Raw genomic sequence first — 26908 nt, 5'->3', positions numbered from 1 at the left:
ACTAGTGAGTCCATCAGGACCAGGGACCTTCCCACTTTGGAGCTCTCTCACAGCTTCCTGTATCTCATGTATAGATAACGGAGCATTGAGGAGGGACTCTTGTTCAGAAAAAATGCCTAGGAGATCTAAATTCCTGAAAAAGGTCTCCATCCTAGATTGTCCATCACTACATTGCTCAGATTGATACAGTTTAGAACAAAAATTCTTAAACACATTAATCATTTTAGAATTACTAGTGAGGGTTCTTATCCCATCCCTAATTGAAGCAATAGTCTGAGAGGCATTTTTCTTTCTAGATAAATAAGCCAAATACCTACCTGGTTTCTCACAATGTTCAAATAATTGTTGTTTAGCAAATGTCAATTTTCTTTCGGCTGCTTGTGTAAGTAAAGAGTTTAGTGTACAGATAGGGCTGTGATATTCTGTAACTTCTCTGCAGAAGGCTTATTAATATAATCCTTTTCAGCTGCCGCAAACCTTGCTTCCACTAGGCACAGCTTGTCTCTTCTTACTAGCAGAGCAGGAGATAATTAATCCCCTTGCATAGGCCTTAGCAGTTTCCCAGAGCATCGATGGACTACTGGCTGATTGGGAATTAATAGAGGAAAGTTTTGAATTTGGAAGTAGTCTTTAAATTTATTATCTTTTAGAATAAAAGGATTCAGCCTCCAATGTCTAGATCATACTGAATTATCTTTGGGCTTAATATTTAAATATACTGCTGCATGGTCAGAAATAGTGATATTTCCAATTGTGCAGGATACAACTAAATCTAGGAGCATTTTGGGGGTTAGAAAAAAGTCTATTCTGGTGTAACACCTGTGTGGATTAGGAAAAAAATGTGAAATCTTTGCCTGAGGGATGTAACAATCTCTAGACATCCACAAGTCCTAGTTCTCCACATAAGCCCATGATTTGTTTGGACTGTGAGGAGAGCAATGGGGGACCACTAGGCACTCTGACCATCAATGGGTCCATGCGACAAATAAAATCCCCACCTACAATAAGGTTTTGTATTGAAAAGCTTGTAAGTTTGGAAAAAGCATCTGTTCAGAATTTGAGAGGATGAGTTGGAGGGCAGTAAACATTGAGAATACCATACTCCTCTCCATATATTGAATCCAAATTTGAGGAAAGGCATTCTTGCTAGTGAGGGAGTGCAGCGGAGGTTCACCAGGTTAATTCCCGGGATGGTGGGACTGTCATATGTTGAAAGATTGGAGCCACTGGGCTTGTGTACACTGGAATTTAGAAGGATGAGAGGGAATCTGATTGAAGCATATAAGATTATTAAGGGATTAGACACGCTAGAGGCAGGAAACATGTTTCCGATGTGGGGGGAGTCCAGAACCAGAGGCGACAATTTGAGAGTAAGGGGTAGGCCATTTAGAACGGAGTTGAGGAAAAACTTTTTCACCCAGAGAGTTGCGGATCTGTGGAATGCTCTGCCTCAGAAGGCAGTGGAGGCCATTTCTCTGAATGCTTTCAAGAAAGAGTTAGATAGAGCTCTTAATGATAGCGGAGTCAAGGGATATGGGGAGAAGGCAGGAACGGGGTACTGATAGTGGATGATCAGCCATGATCACAGTGAATACTGGTGCTGGCTCAAAGGGCCAAATGGCCTACTCTTGCACCTATTGTCTATTGCCTTAACAATCATAAATCTCCCATACCTATCCTTAATGCAGTCTAATAAATTAAAAGGTAAGTTCTTCCTAATTAAAATGGCCACCCCCCCCCTACTCCTGGTATTAAAAGATCAAAAATAGACTTGATCAAATCCACTCCATTGCAGTTTTAGATGTTCTTTATCAATTGAATGTGTCTCCTGCAATAAGGCTATATCCATCCTTTCCTTCTTCAGGTTTGGTAGGATTTTCTTTCTCTTGATTGGTGAACAACTCCCCTTAATGTTCCAAGTGCACAATTTTAATACATCACCAGTCATAACCTTTTATAACAATCATGTGATTCCAGAGGAGAAGAAACCCGACTTAAGATGTGCTGAGCAGCAAGAAGTAAATAAAAAAACACAAAAAAAACAAAGCGCCAACAGCACTGAACAAGAGGACTTACCCCACACTTAAAGTGGATACCTGAACCTTCTAGCACCCCATATTCTGCCCCACTGCCAATATGGCATTTAACATAGTCAAAAAGTCATGGGAGATTTTAACATGAAGGTCAATTGGGAAAATCAGGTTGATAATGGATCTCAAGAGAGTGAGTTTGATGAATACCTAAGAGACGGCTTTTCAGAGCAGTTTGCCGTTGAGCCTACTCGGGGATTAGCTATACTGGATTAGGTGTTATATAATGAACCGGAGGTGATTCAGGAGCTCAAGGTTAAAGCAAACCCTTAGGAGCCAGTGATCATAATATGATTGAGTTCAACTTGAAATTTGATAGGGAGAAAGTAAAGTCTGACGTAGCAGTATTTCAGTGGACTAAGGGAAATTACAGTGGGACGAGAGAGGAGTTGGCTAAAGTAAATTGGAAAGAGATGCTGACAGGGATGACAGCAGAGCAGCAATGGCTTGAGTTTCTGGGGAAAATGAGGAAGGTGCAGGTCATGTGTATTCCAAAAATAAAGAAATACTCAAATGGTAGTATAGTACAACCGTGGCTGACAAGGGAAGTCAAAGCTATTGTAAAATCAAAAGAGAGGGCATATACAACAAAGCAAAGATTAGTGGAAAGGTAGAGGATTGGGAAGTTTTTAAAAACCTACAGAGAACAACTAAAAGAAACATTAGAAAGGAAAAGATGAAATATGAAAGCAAGCTAGCAAATAATATCAAAGTGGATAGTAAAAGCTTTTTCAAGTATGTAAAAACCAAAAGAGAGATGAGAGTGGATGTACAGTGGTATGCAAAAGTTTGGGCATCCCTGGTCAAAATTTCTGTTATTGTGAATAGCTAAACGAGTAAAAGATGAACTAATTTCCAAAAGTTCTATTCAAAAGGTTCAAAGGAACATTTAAACAAGCCTGATGCATTTTGGAAACAAGTCCTGTGGACTGATGAAGTTAAAATAGAACTTTTTGGCGGCAATGAGCAAAGTTATGTTTGGAGAAAAAAGGGTGCAGAGTTTCATGAAAAGAACCCCTCTCCAACTGTTAAACATTGATCATGCTTTGGGCTTGTGTTACAGCCAGTGGGACAAGGAACATTTACTGGTAAAGGGAAGAATGAATTCAATTAAATACCAGCAAATTCTGGAAGCAAACATCACACCGTCTGTAAAAAAAAAGCAGATGAAAAGAGGATGGCTTCTACAACAGGATAATGATCCTAAACACACCTCAAAATCCACAATGAACTACCTCAAGAGGCGCAAGCTGAAGGTTTTGCCATGGCCCTCATAGTCCCCCGACCTAAACATCATTGAAAATCTGTGGATAGACCTCAAAAGAGCAGCGCATGCAAGACGGCCCACGAATCTCACAGAACTAGAAGCCTTTTGCAAGGAAGAATCTCACAAACAAGAATTGAAACTCTTAGTTGGCTACAGAAAGTGTTTACAAGTTGTGATACTTGCCAAAGAGGGTGTTACTAAGTACTGCCATGCAAGGTGCCCAACTTTTGCTTTGGGCCCTTTTCCTTTTTTGTTATTTTGAAACTAAAAGATAGAAATAAAAAAGTAATCTTTAGTAAAGAAATGTGTCATCTTTAACTTTATGCCTGTTGGAAATCAGTTCATCTTTTACTCGCTTAGCTATTCACAGTAACAGAAATTTTGACCAGGGGTGCCCAAACTTTTGCATGCCACTGTAGGACCACTAGAAAATGAGGCCGGAGTAATAATAACGGGGGACATAGAGATAGCAGATGAATTAAATGAGTATTTTGCATCAGTCTTCACTGTGGAAGACACTAGCTTGTGCTTGATGTAGTGTGTGAAGGAAGAGAAGTGAGTGCAGTTACTATTATGAGGGAGGTGGTACTAAAAAAAAACCCAAAAGACCTGAAAGTACAAGTCACTCAGACCAGATGAACTGCATCCTGGGGTTCTGAAAAAGGTAGTGTTAAAGATTGTGGCAACATTAGCAATGATCTTTCAAAAGTCATTGGACTCTGGCATGGTGCCAGAGGACTGGAAAATTGCAAACGTCATTCCACTCTTTAAGGAGACTCAAGTAGGATAGATAAAGGGGATGCGGTGGATGTTGTATATTTGGACTTTCAGAAGGCCTTTGACAAGGTGCCACACATGAGGCTGCTTACCAAGAGCACGTGGTATTACAGGAAAGTTACTAACATGGTTAGAGCATTGGCTGATTGGAAGAAGGCAGCGAGTGGAACAAAAAAGGATCCTTGTCTGGTTGGCTGCCAGTGACTAACAGTGTTCCGCAGGGGTCGGTGTTGGGACCACTTCTTTTTATGCTGTATATAAATGACTTAGATGAAATAGATGGCTTTGTTGTCAAGTTTGCGGATGATACGAAGATTGGTGGAGGGGCAGGTAGTGTTGAGGAAGTAAGTAGGATGCAGAAGGACTTAGACAGAATTAGAGAATGGGCTAGAACCCCCCCTCCCCCACCTTGGGAAACATCCTTTCCCCATCTAGGCCTAGGCCTAGATGTCTAGGCCTTTCAATATTCCAATGGTTTCAATGAGGTTCCTCTTTATCCGTCTAAATTCCAGCAAGTACAGACCCAGAGCTATCAAACGTTCCCCATATGATAACCCTTTCATTCCTGGAATCATCCTTGTGAACCTCCTCTGAACTCTCTCCAATGTCAGCACATCTTTTCAGAGATGACAGGCCCAAAACTGTTCACAATATTCAAGGTGAGGCCTCACCAGTATCTTAAAAAGCCTCAGCATCACCTCTTGAAATGAATGATAACACCGCATTTGCCTTCCTCACCACCCTCTCAACCTGCAAATTAGCCTTTACGGTGTTCTGCACAAGGACTCCCAAGTCAGTTTGCATCTCAGATTTTTGGATTTTCTTCCCATTTAGAAGGTAATCTGCACATTTATTTCTACTACCAAAGTGCACGATCATGCATTATCCAACATCGTATTTCATTTGCTACCCGCTTGCCCATTTTCCTAATCCAAGTCCTTCTGCAGCCTATCTGTCCCTCCACCAATCTTTATATCATCAGCAACCTTGGCAACAAAGCCATCTATTCCATGCTCTAAATCAGTGGTCCCCAACCACCGGGCCGCAAAGCATGTGCTACCAGTTCACAAGAAAACGATACGAGTCAGCTGCACCTTTCCTCATTCCCTGTCACGCACTGTTGAACTTGAACATAGGGTTGCTAACTGTCCCGTATTTGCCGGGACATCCCGTATATTGGGTTAAATTGGTTTCTCCCATACGGGAGTGCCCTTGTCCCGTATTTCCCCCGCTCAGGTAGAGCGTTCCTATGAAACCTTTCGTGCCAAAATGGCATAAAGCGAAGAAGCAATTACCATTAATTTATATGGGAAAATTTTTTGAGCGTTCCCAGACCCCAAAAAAACCTACGAAATCATGCCAAATAACACATAAAACCTAAAATAACAGTAACATATAGTAATAGCAGGAATGATATGATAAATACACAGCCTATATAAAGTAGAAATAATGTATGTACAGTATAGTCGGGAAGATTAAGCCAAAACTGATTTGTGGGGAAAAAAATCGGCACGTGCGTGCACGCACCCGTCACATATGCGCATGCGCACAGAGGTGCCCACGCAAGGCTTCACGGTCATAGTAGTCTTTCTCGTGGTATACCCAAGTGTCCCGTATTTGACTGCTACTTTTGTCCCTTATTGGGAGTGAGAAAGTTGGCAACCCCAACTGTAAAAGACAAGTTGAGGTGAGTTTAATGCTACTTGAACACCCGCTCCCCCCCACCCCGGTCGGTCGGTCCGCAAGAATATTGTCAAAAAAGGTTGGGGACCCCTGCTCTAAATCACTGATATACAACATAAAAAGCTGTCCCAACAATGGCCCCTGCAGAACACCTCTAGTCACTGGCAGCCAACCAAAAAAGGATCTTTTTAATTCCCACTCACTGCCTCCCACCAATCAGCCAGTACTCTAATCATGCCAGTATCTTTCCTGTAATACCACGGGCTCCCAACTTGGTAAGCAGCCTCATGTGTGGCACCTTGTCAAAAGCCTTCTGAAGCTCCAAATATGCAACATCCACTGCATCCCCTTTATCTATCTTACTTGAGTCTCCTTAAAGAATTCCAACAGGTTCATCAGGCAGGATTTTCCATTAAGGAAACCATGCTGACTTTGTCCTATCTTGTCCTGTGTCACCAAGTACTCTATAACCTCATCCTTAACAGTTGACTCGAACATCTTCCCAACCACTGAGGTCAGCTTAACTGGTCTATAATTTCCTTTCTGCTGCCTTCATTCCTTTCATAGCCTGTGGAGTAACATTTGCAATTTCCAGTCCTCTGGCACAATGCCAGAGTCCAATGATTTTTGGAAGATTATTTCTAATGCCTCTACTATCTCTATTGCTACCCCTTTCAGAACCCCAGGGTGCAGTTCATCTGGTCCAGGTGACTTATGTACCATTAGGTCTTTCAGCTTTTTGAGCACCTTCTCCCTTGTAACAGTAACTGTACTCAGTTCTCTTCCCTCATACCCTTCAACATCTGGCACACTGCTAGTGTCTTCCACGGAAAACACTGAGCAAAAATACTCATTTAGTTCGTCTGCCATCTCCTTGTCCCCCATTATTATTTCTCCAGCCTCATTTTCTAGTGGTCCTATATTTACACTCATATTGCATTTTTTTTTTACTTACTTGAAAAATGCTTTTACTATTCACTAGATATTATTTGCTAGTTTGCTTTCATATTTCATATTTTTCCTTCAAAAAATTCTTTTAGTTGTTCTCTGTAGGTTTTTCAAAGCTCTGACTTCCCTTGTCAGCCACAGTTGTACTATTTTCCCATTTGAGCATTTCTTCATTTTTGGAATAAATCTATCCTGCACCTTCCTCATTTTTTCCCAGAACTTCATGCCATTGCTGCCCTGCTGTCATCCCTGTCCTCATCTCCTTCCAATTTACTTTGACCAACTCCTCTCTCATACCACTGTAATTTCCTTTACTCCACTGAAATACTGCTACATCAGACTTTACTTTCTCGCTATCAAATTTCAAATTGAATTCAATCATATTGTGATCACTGTCCCCTTAAGGTTCTTTTACCTTAAAAATTCCAAATCACCTCCAGTTCATTACATACACCCCATCCAGTATAGCTGATCCCCTAGTAAGCCCAATGACAAGCTGCTCTAAAAAAGCTATCTCATAGGCATTCAGCAAACTCACTCTCTTGAGATCCATTACCAACCTGATTTTCCCCAATCAACCTGCATGTTGTAATCTCCCTTTTGATATGCCTCATCTATTTCCCACTGTGGTCCACATCCCAGCTACTGTTGGAAGGCCTGTATATAACCGCCATCAGGGTTCTTTTACCCTTAACACAAAATACTCTGCAGATACTGGGGTCAAAGCAACACTCACAACACACTGGAGGAACTCAGCAGGTCGGGCAGCACCTGTGGAAACGATCAATCAACGTTTCCACAGATGCTGCCCCACCTGCTGAGTTCTTTTACCCTTATGGTTTCTTAACTCAACCCAAAAGGATTCAAGGATTCAACAGTTTCTGATCCTGTATCACATCTTTCTACTAATTTTATGCCATTCTTTACTAGCAGACCTACGCCACCCCCTCTGCCAATGTTCGTACCCCTCCAGTATGTGTAATCTTGGACATTCAGCTATGACATACAACTATCCTTCAGCCACGATTCAGTGACGGCCATAACCTCATACCTGATGGTCTGTAATAGAGCAACAAGATCATCCACCTTATTTCCTATATTTTGTGCATTGAGGTATAACGCTTGCAGTACTGTATTTGCTACCCTTTTTGATTCTACATCCCTAATGCATTGGTGCTCACCCTGCTGGCTGCAATTTTGTTCAAAGATCTGCCTGCCCTTCGGGACAGTCTGACTGCATGCATTTTTATTTTTTTACCATCCATCCTTTCCTGAGTCCCTTCACTCCAGTTCCCACCCCCTTGCCAAATTAGTTAAAACACTCCCCAACAGCTCTAACCATAAGCAACCCTGACCATAAGCATATTGGTCATCCTCCAGCTCAGGTGCAATCCATCTGTCTTGTACAGGTCATACTTCCCCCAGAAGAGATCCCAATAATCCAAGAACCTATGCCCTGCCCCCTGCACCAACTTCTCAGCCTCACATTTATCTGTCAAATCCACCTTACTAGAATGGTAATTCTTCATCACATGGGTCTGCCTCCAGGAAAGCCAGGTCCAACTGAAGTGTCAAGGGCATACTTTCCAGCAGGGGTCACCGGATAGCAATCACGATGAATCCCTCAATTTCCCTTCTTGTTGCTGAGATCAATTGCAGAACCACAAACACTACCAGGTTGAGATAAACTAAACTAAGAAATAAAACCATGCAGTACCCACTGCTCGAAATGCTTCAATGTTGCCCACAGTTCAGTTATCAAATAATGCAAAAGCAGCAATTTTTTTTCCAAAACAACTTTCCAAAAGAAAAAAATTACTCATTTCCCACTAAATACAAACTATGAGTAGCCATTTACACTTTCCTGCCCAATAATGCAGTCATTTCTTCTTGGATTTAATATAGCTCAATTGTTTGATTTGTCACACTTTAGTTCATCGATACCATTGTATAAAATAAAATACAAAGATGTTATTAGAGCTAAACTTATTTCAAACACTAGAAAATCTGCAGATACTGGAAATCCAAAACAGCAGAAAATGCCTGAAGAACTCAGCAGGCCAGGCAGCATTTCTGGAAAAGAGTAAACAGTCGACATTTCAGGCCGAGGCACTTCATCACAACCCATCTGAAGGATCTCGGCCCAAAACGTCAACTGTTTACTCTTTTCCATAGATGCCACCTGGCCTGCTGAGTACCCCCAGCATTGTGTGTGTGGAATTTATTTCAAAGTTTGGTTTCACTTCAAATCATATGCTTGAAACTACATTTGACTTCACCTTTCTTCGATTCACATTGTTTCAAGTTCTAATATTTACCCTTCCTTGATGAATACTTTATTTTTTTTAGCATTTTGCCATTAGAAAAACTAATAAATTAACTTCACAGTAAGTGGTTTTAGACTGGCCTTTCAACAATTTGTTCAGTATATATTTTTATTCAGTGAACAGTCTACCCTCCACCACCAGACACACACAAAACCTCAAATAAAAACTGACAAACTGAATAAAGTGACTCAAATACTCTTAATACAGCTGCAGAGTTTGTCATAGAAATAAGCATGCAATTTTTAAGAACTGTGATAATGAGCAAAAGTTAATCTTAGTTCATTAGACATCTTGGCAAAAAGTCTTAAAACTAAAACGTTAACTCTGAGCTGATGAGCGATTCCTGCACTTTGTTTTATATTTGTTCTTCAGAAGTCTAAGTAACAACTGCTTCTTAATAATAAGAATTGCACAAACAAGTTGTCAATTGAATGTTCTGGAGCTGCTGTTCTGCTCCTACGTACTCAACACCAAAACCGTGTGCACTGCTGTGTCATGGTTGTTTTGTTTTTGCTGCCAGTACACGTTTCAACTTTCACTCTTTCTAATTTCATGCATCATGTATAGCCCTCCTGTTATTCACTCCATGCTGAGCTTAAGCTTGTCAAAAGGAGGTTTATTAACCCATCAAAGTCGGAAAGCTCTCACCCTCGTCTGCCCTGGTAAAGATCAGCAGATACAAGAGAGGCAAGTAGATATTCCGTTGGTCGATCGGGCCCTGGCAAAAACTTTGCTCCCAAAAGCATCGTGTAGCTCGAGAAAGTATCCTTCGGACCCACTACGCCTGCGGAAGGAACACCATGAGCCGGCTGACTGGCTTTCGGCGACCTAACAACCGCAGGATCACCGTGGTTTTCTATGATACACGCGTCCCGATCCCCTGGAGAAGGAAAGCTCCTGTTTCGCCCAGCCGCTTCCACGGACTGTAAGGCAGCCCAGTGCTTACAAGCTTCTTGTCCCTTCCCCATTCCATGTTAGCCTGGATGGCTGTGCACCCGGGCCTGCGCCTGGGCCTACAATGCCGCTCTCATATCTGTCCCGCGGCCTGGTCCGAGTGCGCCGCGGCTCTTCTTACCCCCACCCTCTCCTTCGACTTCACTGCATCTTGAGGCCGAAAGGCTGGGCCCAGTGCAGTGCAGACGGACCTACCGTCTGTTCAGAGTCGATGTCTATGCGAAAGGTTTGCTGCTGGAGGGTCTTCAGCGTGATCTGCATCGTCTCCCTCTCCCGCTCTCGATCCGTCTGACTCTAACCCTTGCAGCCGCTCAGTCACTCACAGTGTCAACGTGCGCGCACTCGATACCATCACGCGTCTTCATGCTCGAAATGCTGCGTCATTACGCTTGGGCCGAGTGAGGGTGCAGTGTGGAATGTCGTCGGCGTGGAGCGAGCACGCTCCCAGCGGCCGCGTCGTCAGTGACCCCGCCTCTCCACGTGATCGACGCGCCACCACCATCTTGGTGACGGAGAGATGATTTGCGGTTGGAGTAGACGGTGGAGGGTCGCTGTACAGATTTCCCGGCGCGGGACTCCAACGTGGCTTTGTAAACCGGCTCAGGCTGCGCTGGGTGTTCCAGTACGAGCCTCACATCGCACCATCGAGATAAACAACTTCAGCTTTTCCATTAAATAGCGAGCGCTCGGCCATTTTCCGCCACCTCTTGGCAAACTCCGGGCGTGATGTCATGATGGAGGACGTGTTTGTTTTGACGTCACCGAAGCAGCTACTGGGAATCCCCATGTGACGTCAGCAGCAGCTGACGGTGCGGGGAAACCCCTTTGGTCAGCTGCAGAATTCACCGTGCCTGCTTTCCTACACACAGCCACTCTAACTGGAAGTATTAATATCTGAAGAAAGGAATCGCCAAAATAACACTTTTTATTCCTTTTAACTTCACATGTTCGTTAGTTATATAAATAGATATCAATGCTTCACTTTCCTGTGCCACATTATAAAATTGCCTGGCCGATAATACCGAGCGTAATATTCCAAAGCACTAGATCCTTTAACAATTTTCTAATTTTTTTCTCACTACTGTAAAGATTCAGGTTCAATCCTGTTGTGTGGAATTTGCACGTTCTTGTCATTGTGTAAGTTCCCGCCACCCTCCTGTTCTGGTTTCTTCCTACATCCCAAAGACATATTAGAGGGTTAGAGTGGTTGGCGGCTGTAAAATTTCCCTATCTGTAAGTGGATATCAGAAGAATCCAAGGGTACTTGATTGGGATATGTTGTGGGGCTAAAAGGATTAAAGTAAGGGTAATGTAACTATTGAAATTGCTCTGCTGAGAGTTAATATACACCCAATGAGGGATATATATATCTTCCTATATAATTAAAACCTGTCATCAGAAATGTTGACATTTATTTATTTATATAAATCACAGAACAGTTTGCAATCAACAATTAACCTACTAACGGTTAGTAAGAATCTACTAACATCTTTAGACAGTGGGAGGAAACTGGAACACCCAGAGGAAACATACACAGTTCATGGGGAGAACATAGAAACTCCTTTCAGATGGCACCAAACTAAACTCCAAACTCCAGACGCCCCGAACTGCAATAGGTAACTGTTATGCTGCTGTGGTGCCCCATTTGAGAGAACGTTGAGCGCTTTGAAAAGGAGAATAAAACTATACCTGTATGAATCCCTGCAACATCTGGTAGTCCTGTGTTTTCTCTTGAAGCCGACATCTGCATATCTTTTTGTAGAGGGTGAACCCTCAAAAGGCATCAAGCCCCGATGGTGTACCTGGCAGGGCACTGAAAACCTGTGCCAACCAACTGACTGGAGTGTTCAGAGGCATAGAGTCATCGAACACTACAGCCAGGAATCAGGACCTTTGGCCTACCTAGTCTGTGCTGAACTATTATTCTACCTAGTCTCATCGACCTGCACACAACCCATAGCCCTCCATAATACTCCCATCCATGTACAGAATGAATAATCTTAAATGCTGCAATCAAACCTGCATCCACCACTTCTGCTGGCAACTCATTCCACATTCTCTCTGAGTGATGAGGTTCCCCTTCATGTTCCCCTTAAACATTTCAACTTTCACCCTTAGCCCATGACCTCTAGTTCTTATCTCATCCAACTTAAATGAAAAAGCCTGCTTGCACTTATCCTGTCTATACGCCTCATAATTTTGTATACCTCTATCAAATCTCCCCTCATTTTCCTACATTGCAAGGAATAATATCCGAACCTATTCAACCTTTCCCTATAACTCAGGTCCTCAAGTCTGGGCAACACCCTTGTAAATTTTCTCTGCACTCTTTCAATCGTACTTCAATCTTTCCTGTAGGTAAATGACCAGAACTGCACACAATATTCCAAATTGGGCCTCACCAATGTCTCTTAAAACTTCGACTTAACATCCTAACTTCTGTACTCAATACTTTACTTTATGACAGCCAATATACCAAAAGCTTTCTTTATGACCCTGTCTACCAATGGTGCTCTTTCAAGTATTCCCAGATCCGTCTGTTCTACGGCACTCTGCAGTGCCTGACTGCTCGCCATGTAAGTCCTACCCTAGTTTGTCTTCTCAAAGGACAACTCTCCACACTTGTCCATGTTGAATTCCAATTGCCCTTCTTCAGCCTATTTTTCCAGTTCATCCAAATCCCGCTGCAAGCTTTGATAGCCTTCCTTGCTCTCTAATACATCCCCAATTTTGGTTTCATCTGCAAATCAGCTGATCCAATTTACCACATTATCATCCAGATCAATGATGTAGATCACAAACAAAAATGGACCAGCACCGATCCATGCAGCATCCCACTAGTCACAGTCCTCCAGACAGAGAGACAACCATCTACTACCACTTTCTGGCTCTCTGTGAAGCCAATGTCGAATACAATTCATCCTGAATGCCAAGCAACTGAACATTGTTGACCAACCTCCCATGTGGAACCTTGTTAACTGCCTTGCTAAAATCCATGTAGACACATTTACTGCTTTTCCTTCATCAACCTTCCTGTTATCTTCCTTAAAAAAGTCTATAAAATTGATTACACATAACCTACCACACATAAAGCCATGTTGACTATCCCTAATCAGTCCTTGTCTATCTGGTCCCTTAGAATTCCTCTAATAAGTTACCCACAATAGATGTCAGAGTCAGTGACCTATAGCTTTCTGACTTACGCTTAGAGACTTTCTTAAACTTTGGAACATGAGCTAACTTCCGGCACCTCACCTATGGCCAAGGACATTTTAAATAGCACTGCTAGGACCCCTGCAATTTCTGTACTAGCTTCCCACAAGATCTGAGAGAACCTTGTCAAGTCCCTGGGGATTTATCCACCTAACTTCCCATTCTTCAGAAAGAACCCATTCTTCTTTAATTTATATATAGTCTCACTGCTGATTTGCCTCATTTCCATAGACCCTGTGTCCACCGCCTGAGTAAATACAGATGCAAAAGAATCCATTTAAGATTGCCCCCATTTCTTCCAAACTCCATGCATTGATGACCACTGTGATCTTCAAGAGGTCCAATTTTGTTCCTTGCTGTCCTTGCTCTTAATATATCTGTAGAAGTCTTTGGAATTCTCCTTCACCTTGTCTGCTGAGCAACCTCTATTTCCTTCTTGATTTCCTTCTTAAGTGTCACTTGCATCTCTTCAAGTACCTAATTTGTTCTTTGCTGCCTAATCCTGCTATGTATTTCCTTCTTGTTTTTAACCAGGGCCTTGATATCTCCCAAAAATCATGGTTCCTTGCCTTTGACTCTGTGTTGTCAAAATTTCATTTTTGAAGACCTTCACTTACCAAGCACACCCTTCCCAATCAACACTCGCAGATTCTTTATGATGTCATCATAATTGGCTTTTCTCAGTTTAAAACCTCAATGCAAGGACCAGACCTACCCTTCTCCATAATTATCTTGAAATTAATGGCATTATGATCACTAGATCCAAAGTGTTCCCCTACACACACTTCTGTCACCTGCCCCGTCTCATTCTCTTACCAAGAGATCCAACTTTTCCCTCTCTCTCTGGTTGTGAACTCCATATATTGAATAAGGAAAATTTCCTAAACACATTTGACAACTCTATCCCATCCAGCCTTTTTACAGTATGGGAGTCCCAATCAATATGTGGAAAGTTAAAATCACTTTCAATCACAAGCTTATATTGCTTGCAACTATCTGAGATCTCTCTACAAATTTGCTCCTCTAAATCCCATTGACTATTGGGTGGTCTACAATATAATCTCATTAACATGGTTATCCCTTTATTTCTCAGTTCCACCCATAAAGCTTCACTAGGTGAATTCTTCAGTCTGTCCTGTCTCAGCACCGCCAGGACATTTTCCTTCACCCCTCCCTTTTTAATGCCTCCCTTCCCCTTGTAATCCCTCCTTCTCTATTATGTCTAAAACAATGGAACCCCGAAACATCGAGCTGCCAGTCCTGCCCTTCAATCTCTCTCTGCTACACAGAGGTTCTCACCTCCTTCGAAAGGGCATCATTCATATCAGTGCCCAAGAAGAGCAGAGTGAGCTGCCTCAATGACTATTGCTCACTGGTGCTCACATCTGCTGTGATTATGTGTTTTGAGAGGTCAGTCATGCCTAGAAGTAACTCCCACTTAAGCAAAGACCTTGACCAGCTGCAATTTGCCTCCTGCCACGATAGGTCTACAACTGATGCAACTTCAATGGCTCACCACTTGACCTTGGATCACCTGGACAACTGCAATACCTCAGGTAGGCTGCCATTTATTGATTACAGTTCAGTGTTCAACAGCATCATCCCCCCAGTACTAATCACAAGCTTCTGAGCCTCTGTACCTCCCTCTGCACCTGGATTCTTGATTTCTTCATCGATAGCCCACTGTCAGTGCAGATGGGAAATCATATCTCTTCCTTATAGAACATAGAACATTACAGGCCCTTAGGCCCACTATTTTGTGCCAGCCATGTAGCCTAGAATTGCCCTACCGCATAGCCCTCTATTTTCCTAAGCTCCATGTACCTATCTAAGAGTCTCTTAAAAGACCCTGTTGTATCCGCCTCCACCACCCCCATTGCTGATAGTGCATTCCACACACCCACCACTCTCTCAATGAAAAATTTACCCCAACATCTCCTCTGTACCTACTTCCAAGCACCTTAAAGCTATGCTCCCTCATGTTAGCCAGTTTAGCCCTGGGAAAAAGCCTCTGACTAGCCACACGATCAATGCCTCTCATCATCTTATACAGCTCTGTCAGGTCACCTGTCATCCTCTGTCACTCCAAGGGGAAAAGGCCAAGTTCACCAGACCTATTCTCATAAGGCACACCCTCCAATCCAGGCAATTTCCTTGTAAAGCTCCTCTGCACTCTCTATAGTATCCACATCTTCCAGGACTGAACACAGTACTCTAAGTACTCCAAGGTCTTATACAGCTGTAATATTACCTCATTAACAATCAACACAGGCACACTTCAACGATATATATTTAGCCCACTGGTTTTCTTTCTCTACACTCGTGACTGTGTAACTAGGCACAATTCAAACGTCATCTATAAATTTGCCAATGACACAACTATTGTAAACAGGTTCTCTGAAGGTGATGAGGAGACGTGCAGGAGTGAGATAGATTGGCTTGTTGAGTGGTGTTGTAACAATAACCTTGAACTCAACACCAATAAGACCAGGGAATTGATTGTAGATTTCCAGAAGGAGAGTCAAGAGAACACACTCCAGTCCTCGTTGAGGGGTCAGTGGAAAGGATAAGCAGATTCGACATCTCTGAAGATCTATCCTGGGTCCAACATACTGATGCAATTACCAAGGAGGCATGCAGAGCTATATTTCATCAGGAGTTTGAGGAGATTTGGTATGGCTCAAAGACTCAAGCAAATTTCTACAGATGTACCATAGGGAGCATCTGATTGGCTGCCTCACCATCTGGTATAGTGCGCAGGATTGGAAAAAGTTGCAGATGGTGGTAAACTCAGCCAGCTCCATAACGGGCACTGACCTCCCCACACTGACAACATCTTCAATAGATGATTCCTCAAGAAGGCAGCATCCATCTTCAAGGACCCTCATCGGGAGGAGGTACAGGAGCCTGAAGACACACACTCAGTGTTTTAGGAACAGCTTCTTTCCCTCCATCATCACATTTCTGAGTGGACCATGAAACCTTTGAATACTTAGTCACTGTTTGCTGTCTTGTTGCACTACTTATTTACTGGTTATATGTGTCTTACTGTAAACTACAGTAATTACTTTATGTAATGGTGCTGCAAAACAAGTTTTACAACATATGTCAATGATGATAAACCTGGTTCCAATTCTGAACTTTGATGGTTATAAAATCAAGACTCATCTTGATTTATGTTTTATTGCAGCATCAGTGCTGTTTTTTTTAGAAAATTTGAATATTATGTATGATTAATAATATCCCATGAATGTATATTACAAATAATATATTAATATAATATGAATGATTGGGATCTGGGGTGTGTAATAGGACAGAAGAACCAAGGAATACAAGTGTATACTTTGTTGAATGTAGTGTCACATGGTGGTGAGAAAGACATTTAGCATGCTGGACTTCATCAGTCAAGGGTTTAGGAGATAGGACATGATGTTGCCGTTGTTTAAGTCATTGGGGAGGCCACACATGGAGTACAAGGGACACCTTGAGAAAAGCTTAATATCATGAGAGGCATAGATAACATGGACGGTAACAGTCTTTTCCCCAGGATAAGAGAAACTAGGAAACATAAGTTTAAGGTGAGATAGGAAAGATTTAAAAGATACCTGAGGGGCAACTTTTTCCCCACAGATGATGGTAAGTATATGGAATAAGCTGCCAGAGGCAGATACAATAGTATCATTTATAAAGCACTTGGATAGGTACATTGAGGGGTGGGGCTTAGAGGGATGTGGGCTGAATGCAGGAAATTGGGTCCAGCTGGATGGACCCAATCTCCTGCCATTTCCCTGTATCCCTTCATGCCCTGACCAATCAAGAATCTATCAACTTCTGCCTTAAATACACATAAACACTTGGCCTCCACAGCTGCTTCTGGCAAAGAATTCCACAATTCACCACTCCCTGGCTCAACAAATTCCTCCTAATCTCCATTCTCAAATGACACCCCTCCATTCTGAGGCTGTGCCAATTGGTCTTAGACTCTATGAGGTCACCGTTCATTCTTCTGAATTCTAGTAAATGCAGGCCCAGAGTAATCAAACGCTCTTCATATCACCAGCCATTCAATCCTGAAATCATTTTCGTGAACCTCCTTTCTAAGATATGGGACCCAAAACTGCTCACAATACTCGAGGCCTCACCAGAGATTTATAAAGTTTCAACATTACATCCTTGCTTTTATATTCTAGTCCTCTTGAAATGAATGCTAACATTGTATTTCCTTTCCTCACTACAGACCTAACCTGCAAATTAACCTTTAGGGAATCCTGCACAAGGACTCCTGAGTCCATTTGTGCCTTAATTTTTTGTATTTTCTCTACATTTAGAAAATAGTCAACCCTTTCATTTCTTAAAGAATACTTTGCTTCAGTATTCACTACAGAAAAGGATCTTGGTGGTTGTGGGGATGACTTACAGAGGACTGAAAAGCTTGAGCATGTAGATATTAAGGAAGAGGATATGCTGGAGCTTTTGGAAAGTATCAAGTTGGATAAGTCACTAGGACCAGACGAGATGTACCCTAGGCTACTGTGGAAGGCAAGGGAGGAGATTGCTGAGAGGACAGGAGAGGTTCTGGAGGATTGGAGGGTTGCAGGTGCTGTTCACTTATTCAAGAAAGGGAGTAGAGATAGCCCAGGAAATTATAGACCAGTGAGTCTTACTTCAGTGGCTGGTTAAGTTGATGGCGAAGATCCTAAGAGGTAGGATTTATGAACATTTGGAGAGGCATAATATGATTAGGAATAGTCAGAATGGCTTTGTCAAAGGCAGGTCGTGCCTTACGAGCCTCATTGAATTTTTTGAGGATGTGACTAAACACATTGATGAAGGTAGACCAGTAGATGTAGTGTATATGGATTTCAGCAAGACATTTGACAAGGTACCCCATGCAAGGCTTATTGAGAAAGTAAGGAGGCATGGGATCCAAGGGAACATTGCTTTGTGGATCTAGAACTGGCTTGCCCACAGAAGGCAAAGAGTGGTTGTAGATGGGTCATATTCTGCATGGAAGTCGGTCACCAGTGGGGTGCCTCAGGGATCTGTTCTGGGACCCCTACTCTTTGTGATTTTTATAAATGACCTGGATGAAGAAGTGGAGGGATGGGTGAGTAAATTTGCTGATGACACAAAGGTTGGAGGTGTTGTGGATAGTGTAGAGGGCTGTCAGAGGTTACAAGACCGAAGATCCCAAGCCAAGCTCCAAGAACTCGAGCCTTGGAGATCCCACAGCCAAGCTCCAAGAACCCAAGCCTCGGAGATCCCGCAGCCAAGCTCCAAGAATACTAGCCTTGAGGATCCCAAGCTAAGCTCCAAGAACACTAGTCTCGAGGATCCCAAGCCAAGCTCCAAGAACACCAGCCTCAAGGATCCCAAGCCAAACTCCAAGAACACTAGCCTCCAGGATCCCAAGCCAAGCTCCAAAAACACCAGCCTCGAGGATCCCAAGCCAAGCTCCAAGAACACAAGCCTGAAGTCCCCAGCCTGTCTCCAAGATCAGGCCTCTAGACCCCAGCCACATCCTGTCCTGAAGCCATGTCATGTCCTTGCCTGGTTCTGAGGTCCAAGCCCAAGGTAAGACCCAGGTTCTGTGTCCTTGTCCAATCTTGGGCTCGGAGTCGAAGCCTTGCCTCCTAGTCCATGGTTCCTAGTCCTGGTCCTGCTTTCCCTAGCCCAAGTCTGCATTCTTGTCCCTGCTCCTGGTCTGAATCCTGTCACGTCCCTACTCCAGTCAAGTCCTGTTCCTTGTACTTCAGTGCCTGTGTCTCACATTTGGGTCTTTTCCCAGCACCCCATTGTGACAATAACATCAACTAATTCTCCTTTGGCAACCCTGCTTGTTATTTCTTCAAGGAATTCCAACAGATTTGTCAGGCAAGATTTTCCCTTTAAGAAGCCACGCTGACTACAGACTATTTTATCATATGTCTCGAAGTACCTGGAAACCACATCCTTAACAATTGACTCCAACATCTTCCCAACCACTAAGGTCAGACTAACTCGGATATAATTTCCTTTCTTCTGCCTCTCCCCCTTCTTGAAGAGTGGAGTGACATATACAATTATACAATCTTCCAGAACATTCCAGAATCTAATGTTTCTTGAAAGATTATTACTAATACCTTCTCAATCTCTTCATCCACCTTTTTCATAACCCTACGGTGTAAACCATCTGGTACAAGTGACTTATCAGCTTTCAGACCTTTCAGTTTCCCAAGGACCTTCTCTCTAGTAATGGTAACCTCACACATTTCATGACTCCTTAAATCTGTAACTTCTGGCATGCTGCTCATGTCTTCCACAGTGATGACTGATGCAAGATTCAGTTCATCCACCATTTTCTTGTCCTCTGTTACTACCTCTCCAGTATCATTTTCCAGCCAGTCTGATATTTACTCTCAAGTCTCTCTTACATTTTATGAATCTGAAAAAAATTTTGGTATCCTCCTCATTATTACTGGCTTGCTTACTTTTGTTTTCCATCTTTACCTTCACAAAGATTTTTTTTAGTTGCCTTCTGTTGGGTTTTTAAAAGCTTCCCAATCCCCTAACTTCCCACTAATTTGAAGTCCCACCAAGGTGAAGTCAGCAGTTAAAAGATTAGTTTTACACTCAGTGGTCACTTGATTGCTCATTAATGCAAATATCTAATTATCCAATCACATGGCAGCAAACTCAATACACGAAAGCATACAGACATGAGCAAAAGGTCCAGTTGTTGTTTGGACCTAACATCAGAATGGAGAAAGAAATGTGCTTTAAGTGACTTTGACCGTGGAATTATTGATGGTGCCAGATGGGGTGGTTAGAGCATCTCTCAGAAATTGCGGATCTCTTGGGATTTTCATCCACTAGTTGTTAGAGTTTACAGAGAATGGTTTTTTAAAAAACTATCTAGAGAGTGCAGTTCTGGGCAAAAATGCCTTGTTAATAAGAGGCCAGAGGAGAAAAGCTTCTCTGGTTCATACTGACAGGAAGGTGACAGTAACTCAAATAACTGTCCATGACAACAGTGGTGTGCAGAAGGGCATCTCTGAATGCCCAACACATTGAACCTTGAAATGGATGGGCTACAGCAACAGAAGACTACACCAGGTTGCACTCCTGTTCCCAATAAAGAGGCTACTGAATGTTTTTTTTTCCATACGTACCTTGAAACATTCACTGAAATGCATCATTTACGTCAATGACCAACATAGTCTGAATATGTGCTGAGGGTCGTCTGGAGCTGTTGCCATAGTTCTGACACCAGCATAGCCACAACCCGTATCTAAAATCTGTATCTTTGGATTGTGGGAGGAAAGCAGAACACCAGGAGGAAACCCATGCAGTCATAGGGAGTACATACCCGCTCCTTACGGACAGTGGCAGCAATTGAATCCTCAATGCTGGCACTGTAATAGTATTGTGCTACCTGTGTCTGAAATGGTTACATAATTTTAAAAATCAAGAGCATTTTATGCACAAGAGCAAAAGAACATTACATGCAGTGAGAAGCAAGGAGACCTAATTGTGAAGAGATGAAAGATAAGTGTAGAATACTTAATATAAAAATCTTCTTAGGGAAATTAGAGTTTTGGCTTAATGCTAAAGAGTGAGTATAGAAGCACAGGTTATAATGACTCCACGCTGGGTAATACAGAATGTAAAAGGCTAGAGAAGAAATGGCCAAAGAAGAAATTAGCAGAATGGTTTATGCTATTAATTTCTGTTTATTTGATTAAGTCCCTCAACTTCATTCAAGTCTGCAGATCTTAGTCATGTTTCCATTGGGCCTTTTTGTTGGGAGCTGAATCTTGAAGATTGCTTAGCCTTTATCAATTGATAAGTTCAGCACATCTGTTACCAAATTGATTTTCATTTTCCAATATTGGTATATTTCATCCACTCTCCAGTGTCTTGAGTGAGAACCTCACATCTTCCCTCCTTTCCTAAACACTCCAGAATGTCACCTTTCCCAATTCAACACTGTACAAAGCGTGGAATCCACAGTGGATCCTCTTGTCAGTGTGTGTTGCATATTTTGTTTCCCCAGAATCTATTAAAATATCAACAGTGCTTAATGGATAATCTCTGGGTTCAAGCCCCACACATCTTAATCACGAAAATCAAAGCTCACTTCAATGTAATATCCAAGGAGTTGGAAGTTGTCAGGGAGAAATTCTGGAGTTATGTGGATATAGCAGATACTAATTCAAACAAATTCAAATAAATTCAGGAAGCTTGCAAGTAACCTTCAGTTTTTATTATAAATTGCAAGTAGTAAACTGAAGCTAAAACCCCACAGACTAACAGATATGGTTTGCAAAATGGTGACCATGAGATGCTTACATATGCATGAGTCAAACGCTAAGACCATGGGGCTGTGTTAATTTCCCTGCATCAACTGTGGGTTATAAGGAATTTGGACCATGTTAAATGTAATAAGTTCAGGGAAGTGTCCTAGTCAAGGTATTTGAACATTTGGAGACTCCTACTGTAATCCAAAGGAAGCACTATCATCCCAAAGTTTTAATGTAAACAATACATGTAAACAATAATATGTAAATATTGAAACTGTATTGAATCACCAATAGTTACCTTTCATGTTCCAACTGATTTTGATACAAGCTGGAATGGAGTTTATCTGAAATTAAATTTCATGTCTTCCTTCTCTGCAACAATTTTTAACTCTACTAATTTCCTGTAAATCAAATGTATTGCCAAAGGGACTTGCATCCACTCAAGCAGTCCCCATCTCTTTGTGGGATACATGGAACATTTCTTGTTACACAACACATCCTAACCCATTTCTGTTACGTTGACAGTACTGCTATTATGGCTTCCCTGCTCTTGTGCAGAACTAAAATTGCTGTTGCTACCAACTTCCATCTTTGGCTCTTAACTTTCCCCTCAATCTTTATTCCAGGTTGATTATAAACCTTTCCTTTGCTTCTGGCTCTGTCATATTAGTTCCAACGATGCCATCTTACATACCAAAACGTCTTAATTTTACTTCCCCCTCGGTCGTTATTTCCCTTCTAGAACTGGGTCTGTACCGTTTACTGCACACCTGCTCTCAGCCCTACTCTTCTCATCTAGAATAAAGATGGTTTCCTAGTCTCACACATCAAAGTTGCTGGTGAACGCAGCAGGCCATGCAGCACCTCTAGGAAGAGGTACAGTCGACGTTTCAGGCCGAAACCCTTCGTCAGGACTAACTGAAGAAAGAGCTAGTAAGAGATTTAAAAGTGGGAGGGGGAGATCCAAAATGATAGGAGAAGACAGGAGGGGGAGGGATGGAGCCAAGAGCTGCACAGGTGATTGGCAAAAGGGATACGAGAGGATCATGGGACAGGAGGCCCAGGAAGAAGGAAAAGGGGAAGGGGGGGGAACCCAGAGGATGGGCAAGGGCATGACTTCAGGATTGAAGGGCGCCCTTTCAGAACAGAAATGCGAAAAAATTTTTTTAGTCAGAGGGTGGTGAATCTATGGAATTTGTTGCCACGGGCAGCAGTGGAGGCCAAGTCATTGGGTGTCTTTAAAGCAGAAATTGATAGGTATCTGAGTAGCCAGGGCATCAAAGGTTATGGTGAGAAGGAGGGGCAGTGGGACTAAATAGGATAAAATGGATCAGCTCATGATAAAATGGCGGAGCAGACTCGATGGGCCGAATGGCCTACTTCTGCTCCTTTGTCTTATGGTCTTATGGTATAGTCAGAGGGACGGGGGAGAAAAAGGAGAGTGAGAGAAAGAATGTGTGTATATAAATAACGGATGGGGTATGAGGGGGAGGTGGGGCATTAGCGGAAGTTAGAGAAGTCGATGTTCATGCCATCAGGTTGGAGGCTACCCAGATGGAATATAAGGTGTTGTTCCTCCAACCTGAGTGTGGCTTCGTCTTTACAGTAGAGGAGGCCGTGGATAGACATGTCAGAATGGGAATGGGACGTGCAGTTAAAATGTGTGGCCACTGGGAGACCCGACGCAGACTGGGAGATCGTTTTGCTGAATTTCTACACATGCCCTTACACTTCCTCCCTTACCACCATTCAGGGCCCCAGACAGTCCTTCCAAGTGAGGCGACACTTCACCTGTGAGTCAGCTGGGGTGATATACTGCATCCAGTGCTCCTGATGTGGCCTTCTATATATTGGCGAGACCCGACACAGACTGGGAGATTGTTTTGCTGAATATGAGAAAGCAGGATTTCCCAGTGGCCACACATTTTAATTCCACATCCCATTCCCATTCTGACATGTCTATCCACGGCCTCCTCTACTGTAAACATGAATTTCCAGCATCTGCAGAATTCCTCGTGTTTGGTTTCCTAGTCTTCACCCTTACTAGCCCCTACATTCACCAGAATATCCTTGTAATTTCCACATCCAATATGATACCACCATCTTACAGTTCTTCCCTTCCCTTTTTACCATTCTAAAGGGATCATTCTCTCTACTTCTTTTTTGTTCATTCTTCTATCGCAATCAACATCTGTACTTTTGCCTTTACTCACTATCAGAATTCAGAATCAGACATTATCACCAACTTAGGTAAGGTGAAATTTGTTGTTTTACAGCAACACAGTGCAAAGACATAAAATGACTAAAAATTACAAAAATTCAGCAGTGCAAACAAAAATAGAATAACAAGAAGGTGTTCATGGACTATTCAGAAATCCAATAGCAGAGAGGAAGATAGTGTTTCTGAATTGACTGTGGGTCTTTAGGTTCCTGTACTTCCTCTCCAATGGTAGTAATGAGGGTAAGTTCCAATGGCGAGGGGCCTTAGCATAATCCCAATATTCTTCCTATTTCACCTGCACCTTCTTCAATTTCATGTACCATATTTGGTACTAGGATGCACTTTGTGCCTGCACTTCTACTTCCCTGACCATAGGTTTTCACATCTCAATCCCAGTCTGGTCTGGGTCATTGGTCTCTTTAACTGTTCCAAAGCTTGGTGAACAGACCTCACCTTCTGACTTGGTGCATCACAGCTCTCAGCACTCTATATTGACTTCAACAGTTTCAGAAAACCAGCCTATCTTGGAACTGGCCATGGTCATTAACTCTGCTCCTCTATCATTGACACTGCCTGACCTGCTGAATAGTTTCACTTCAGATTTCTAGAATGAGCTTAGGGTGTGGATCAGCACTTGGAGCTAAGATGTTGTGGCCATTACAGAGATTTGGATGGTGCAGGGGCAGGAATGGCTACTTCAAGTGCCAGGCTTTAGATGTTTCAGAAAGGATAGGAAGGGAGGCAAAAGAGGTGGGGGCGAGGCACTGTTGATCAGAGATAGTGTCACGGCTGCAGAAAAGGAGGAAGTCATGGAGGGGTTGTCTACAGAGTCTCTGTGGGTGGAAGTTAGGAATAGGAAGGGGTCAATAACTCTACTGGGTGTTTTTTATAGACCACTTAATAGTAATAGGGACATCGAGGAGCAGATAGGGAGACAGATTCTGGAAAGGAGTAATAATAACAGGGTTATTGTGGTGGGAGATTTTAATATCCCAAATATTGATTGGCATCTCCATAGAGTGAGGGGTTTAGATAGAGTGGAGTTTGTTAAGTGGGTTCAGGAAGGTTTCTTGACACAATATGTAGATAAGTCTACAAGAGGAGAGGCTGTACTTGATCTGGTATTGGGAAATGAACGTGGTCAGTGTCAGGTCTCTCAGTAGAAGAGCATTTTGGAGATAGTGATCACAATTCTATCTCCTTTACCATAGCATTGGAGAGGGATAGGAACAGACAAGTCAGGGAAACGTTTAATTGGAGTAAGGGGAACGATGACGCTATCAGGCAGGAACTTGGAAGCATAAATTGGAAACAGGTGTTCTCAGGGAAATGTACCGAAGAAATGTGGCAAATGTTCAGGGGATATTTGCGTGGGGTTCCGAGTAGGTACGTTGCAATGAGACATGGAAAGGATGGTAGGGTACAAGATTCGTGGCACACAAAGGCTGTTGTAAATCTAGTCAAGAAGAAAAGAAGAGCTTATGAAAGGTTCAAAAAATTAGGTAATGATATGAATCTAGAAGATTATAAGGCTAACAGGAAGGAGCTTAAGAATGGAATTAGGAGAGACAGAAGGGGCCATGAGATGGCTTTGGCACACAGGATTAAGGAAAACCCCAAGGCATTCTACAAGTATGTGAAGAGCAAGAGGATAAAATGTGAGAGAATAAGACCAATCAAGTGTGACAATGGAAAAGTGTGTATGGAATCAGAGGAAAAAGTGGAGGGACTTAATGAATACTTTCATCCAGTATTCACTATGGAAAAGGATCTTGGCGATTGTAGGGATGACTTGCAGTGGACTGAGCTTGAGAATGTAGATATCAAGAAAGAGGATGTACTGGAGCTTTAGGAAAGCATCAAGTTGGATAAGTCACCAGGACCGGACAGGATGTACCCCAGGACGGGAGGCGAGGGAGGAGATTGCTGAGCCTCTGGCAATGATCTTTGCATCATCAATGTGGACGGGAGAGGTTCCAGAGGATGGGAGGGTTGTGGATGTTGTTCCCTTATACAAGAAAGGGAGTAGGGATAGCCCAGGAAATTATAAGCCAGTGAGTCTTACTTCAGTGGTTGGTAAGTTGATGGAGAAGATCCTGAGAGGCAGGATTTATGAACATTTAAGAGGCATAATATGATTAGGAATAGTCAGCATGGCTTTGTCAAAGGCAGGTCGTGCCTTACAAGCCTGATTGAATTTTTTGAGGATATGACTAAGCACATTGATGAATGTAGAACAGTAGATGTAGTGTATATGGATTTTAGCAAGGCATTTGATGAGGTACCCCCTGAGAAAGTAAGGATGCATGGGATCCAAGGAGACATTGCTTTGTGGATCCAGACTGGCTTGCCCACAGAAGGCAAAGAGTGGTTGTAGACAGGTCATATTCTGCATGGAGGTTGGTGACCAGCGGTTTGCCTCAGGGATCTGTTCTGGGACCCCTACTCTTCGTCATTTTTATAAATGACCTGGATGTGGAAGGGGAGGGATGAGTTAGTAAATTTCTGATGACGCAAGGGTGGGGATGTTCTGGATAGTGTGGAGGGCTGTCAGCAGTTACAACGGGACATTGGTAGGATGAAAAACTGGGCTAAGAAGTGGCAGATGGAGTTCAACCCAGATAAGTGTGAGGTGGTTCATTTTGGTAGGTCAAATATGATGGCAGAATATGGTATTAATGGTAAGACTCTTGGCAGTGTGGAGGATCAGCGGGATCTTGGGGTCCGAGTCTAGAGGAGAATGAAAGCTGCTATGCAGGTTGACTCTGTGGATAAGGTGGCATACAGTGCATTAGCCTTCATCAATCGTGGGATTGAGTGTAAGAGTGGAGAGATAATATTGCAGCTATTTAGGACTCTGGTCAGACCCCACTTGGAGTACTATGCTCAGTCCTGGTCACTTCACTACAGGAAGGATGTGGAAACTATAGAAAGGGTGCAGAGGAGATTTACAAGGATGTTTCCTGGATTGGGGAGCATGCCTTATGAGAATAGGTTGAGTGAACTTGGCCTTTTCTCCTTGGAGTGATGGAGGATGGGAGGTGACCTGATAGAGGTGTATAAGTTGATGAGAGGCATTGATCGTGTGGATAGTCAGAGGCTTTTTCCCAGGGCTGAAATGGCTAGCACAAGAGGGCATAGTTTTA

At 42.8% G+C, this 26908-nt stretch overlaps 1 protein-coding gene across 2 annotated transcripts in view; it reads right to left on the bottom strand.

Annotated features, from left to right (window-relative positions):
• Positions 1–10397, bottom strand: part of LOC134337405 (UV excision repair protein RAD23 homolog B-like) — a 110329-nt gene extending 99932 nt beyond the window's left edge. For both annotated transcript variants that reach the window (XM_063032371.1, XM_063032370.1), the window contains exon 1: positions 10242–10397. In XM_063032371.1, the coding sequence (XP_062888441.1) occupies positions 10242–10307 (66 nt within the window). In that variant the 5' untranslated portion in view covers positions 10308–10397. The remainder of the gene's footprint in view (positions 1–10241) is intronic.
• Between the last annotated feature and the right edge of the window lie 16511 nt (positions 10398–26908).

This window comes from Mobula hypostoma, chromosome 24, assembly GCF_963921235.1.
Source record: "Mobula hypostoma chromosome 24, sMobHyp1.1, whole genome shotgun sequence".
Classification (NCBI taxonomy): Eukaryota; Metazoa; Chordata; class Chondrichthyes; order Myliobatiformes; family Myliobatidae; genus Mobula; species Mobula hypostoma.
This window is presented reverse-complemented; position numbering and strand designations above follow the sequence as displayed.